General features: G+C 24.6%; 1 protein-coding gene across 1 annotated transcript; it reads right to left on the minus strand.

The window, feature by feature from the left end:
* Positions 1-1,059: 1,059 nt before the first annotated feature.
* Positions 1,060-2,488, minus strand: LOAG_13402 (matrix metalloproteinase; the record flags this gene model as incomplete). Its single annotated transcript, XM_003148908.2, has 2 exons — positions 1,060-1,277; positions 2,266-2,488. The coding sequence occupies 2 exons, from the start codon at positions 2,486-2,488 to the stop codon at positions 1,060-1,062; spliced, it is 441 nt and encodes a 146-aa protein (XP_003148956.2).
* Between the last annotated feature and the right edge of the window lie 1,365 nt (positions 2,489-3,853).

The raw sequence follows: 3,853 nt of genomic DNA on the forward strand, positions 1-3,853 counted from the left end.
TAGAATAGAAAAAAAAAAAAAAAAAAGAAAAGAATTTATGGCTTGATTATCTAGACCATTCAATACCCAGGGTGGACCCGATAGTTTGCTCAGATTGTCAAATGACATACCGCTTTCAGTAGCTGTGAAATTTTCAACGATAGATGAGTAAAGATACAAGAAAGGTTAGGGTGATATAATTCGTAATGAGATTATTCGAGAAGAAAGAATAATGAGAAAGGATTTGGAAATATAAAATGAAAAATGGAAAAAAAAAGAAAAACGAATAAAATATGGTAGAAAATTTCAACGAAGAGAATTAAATAAAAGAAGAATTTAATGATCTATATGATTGCTAACTTTTTAAATTAATTTAAAATCGATCAATATTGCTATCTGTTAATATTACGTATTAATTAAATGCGATAAATTATATCAAAAAGTTCATTAAGAAGTAAAAAAAAAAAAAAAATAATGACAAATTTACCTTGTAATTGCTCTTTGAGAGTGGTTATTTTAGAATGAGAATCACCATCACCAGTTAGTCTTTGAATAACTAGAAAATATCTTATCATTAGATAATTGATATGATAATAAACAGGTCATTCCACTATAATAATTTAGCCAAAAAAATGAATAAGATGCTAAACTTACTATTAAAATCCACTCCTGAAGTATAATCATTCATTTTATGTTCAATTTGTCTTGGTAATACCTCAGACATTAACCATACAAATAAGCATAAATTAGTAGGACCAACTGAAATATTTATTTCAAATTTTTGAAAGTATAATTTGGATCATACAATAACAACATTTTTTCATAATGATAATTTCAAAATTTCTAAGATTTTAATAAGCAAATTTAATAATATGAATGTAACAATATAATTACACTCAAAAAAGGTGAATTAATTTTAGAAAAACTCAAAACTAGCCTTATTTAAGACAATTTATGCTAATTAAGACAAATTTAGCTAGCAGATTTTCTTACAATAATCAAAATTGGCGGAAATTATTCAGGTGAATATTAAATGAAATTTTTTGCCTTCCCCAAAACACTATTTTTTCATCTATTAACTCAAATCACTAACTTACTGTAGTTCCAATTTAGCGCGCATTTGTCGTCTAAATCAAATGATGCATTATCAATCATATCCTTCTTGTAAATTGGATACATAATAGCATCTGCCCGTTTACTATGACCTAATCCTAATGAATGGCCAATTTCATGAATAAATACATTAGGGAATGAGGTACCATCACCTCTATTATCACTGATCCATTTTTCCGCATCATCTGCAATCATATGTTTGTTTTATTCTTTTCCTAAATATTTCAGATTATTAAAGTATCATCAATTTGTGAATAACTCATCATTTGAAAGAGGAATATATTCATTTGAATAGATTACAATTCTTACATCTGAAAAATCATAATAATGTAAGTTCTTCTTTCTTTTTTATTTTACTTTAAAAGAATAATAAAGAATTTGAAATGAATATGAAATAATTGATGGCATAAAAGGAATAACTAAAATTATAATTTTTAATCAAATTATTTAATTAGAAAATGAGAAGAAAGCTAGAAAACTGGATTAAAATGTTCTTCTTTCTTTTTTTTTTTTTTTAAATAAATAATTTTATGACAATTGAATTTCAAAATTTTAAATTCATATTCTACGATATGCTCCCTGTTTACGAATTTTATAGTAGTATAAGTAAATTATGCAAATAAAATTGTTGTTTTCTACTGTCCTATAAATCTCCTAGTATATATTTATGTTTGCATTGGCTCTGAGATGATCCATATAAACATTTTATATAGCAAGATCGATAGCATCCTATTGCTAACTGTGTACATTTCTCGTTCTTAGCAAAATTACCGCATTTTAAAATAATTTAAACAATTTACTAGAATAATTCAAAATTCTTTAAAATTTAATAAATAATTTAATGGCAATAAAAATTGGATCATAACACGGATCAACTGCCACCTTTATTCATCTTATAAATGACGAAATAAAATCCAATAATTATATCTTCAGTAAGATCATAATAAATAATTTGCATATAATTTTTGGATGAAAATTTCTACTCAATTTTTATTAAAAATTAAGAATCTGAAATTGTTAGCAAAGATTGCAAACATTTCTTTTTTTTTTTTATAAAAATTCTAAAATATCTTTTGACAAAAAAAAAAATCTTCGAATAGAATAATGATAATTCATTAAAAGTATTTATTTTAAAAGAAAAAAAAATATATATATATATATTGAAATACTAACCAAGATGTATGTCACCATTCAAATGACCATCTTCCTGATATGTTGGATAAAATGTATGAGCTAAAATATTGGTATGATTACCGGTACCATCAAATTTATATGCATCACCATGATCACCTTCTGCCCATAAGATGACAATATCAGCATCATCCTCATATGTAGCTTCCTCAAATTGTAACTTTACGGATGGCATTGAATTAATGATTGTTTGTGTTGACCACATTGTAAATGATTTCCGAATTATTGACCTATAAATGACATTTATCATTTTCTTTCATATTCTATATGATATATAAAAGTATTGTGAAAGGATTAAATTTACAATTAAATTAAAATATTCAAATATCTTTTTTTTTTACACTTTTCATTTTCCATTTTCTATTTTATACCATTTTAGAATGGAATCTTTTATTCATATCTATTAATATCAATTGAAAAAGAGAGAGAGAGAGGGTGAGGAAGAGAAAGAGAAAGAGAGAGAGAGAGAGAGAAGAAAAGTTATGCAATAAAAAATTATTTTGTTTACGTAATTTTTTCACTCAAAAACGAATGAATGCATCATCGTACCTATTGCAATCATTATATAAAGCGTGCTTTTTTTTTTTTTTTTTTTTTTTTCGCTCAGGCATCTATGCAATTGCATAAGTGATAAAAAAAGCACCTGAAAGAGCTTATCAGTATGTAAATATTGATTATAGCTTTTATGAATTAATGTTTATCGTTTGGGAAAGATTAGATATATCAAGCATTATTTTCATTTTGTGATACATTACAATTACATTCTATAATTGATAAAATCACTGATATCATATTTAAATCCACATCGATATTCAATCTAATAATATCTCCACTAAAGATAATTTATAAACGAAAGTGGTTATTGCAACACAAATATATTTTATTTTATAAATATGCAAAATCTAAAAACTCTAAAATTAAATAATTATTTTTCAAATAAACTTTTACAGCATAAAGAAATAAAAAATTCTTTTAGAATAAATAAACTTCATGCAAATATCAGATAAGTAAACAATTTGAGGTTATCACTTCTGATATTTTTTTGATGTTCAAAGAATTTCAACAGGATCATGTATATTTGGAAATCATTTTTTTTTCTTTTTCTTTTTAAACGTAAATTAAAAAAAAAATTTGTGACAAGAGATATTCTGATAATGTATCACAGAGAATTGCTACGAGAAAAAATGTTATTATGGACAAATGACCATAAAGTGTCCAGAATTTTTAATGCAAAATTTTTTAAATCATTCATTTTTAAATAATTAATTCAACTACTTGTTTGATAATCTTTCCATATAACATATTTAAGCAAAATTTTTGAAAATTATAGCAATATATGAATTTTTTTTTTTAAACTATTCCTTTTGAGAATTTTACTCACTACGTGTTAATTTGAACTGAGGTGATGGCGTCGAGGTCACATACACACACATACACACGCACATATATATATATATATATATTATTCCTCCTAATTCGAATTAATTCAAATATTTGGCCTGATTTTCTAATTTTCGAGTATTTAGAATGGTATACGTTTCATTGACCTAAATTAATCCCATAAATGGGG

This window comes from Loa loa (genome assembly GCF_000183805.2).
Source record: "Loa loa unplaced genomic scaffold supercont3.124, whole genome shotgun sequence".
NCBI lineage: Eukaryota > Metazoa > Nematoda > Chromadorea > Rhabditida > Onchocercidae > Loa > Loa loa.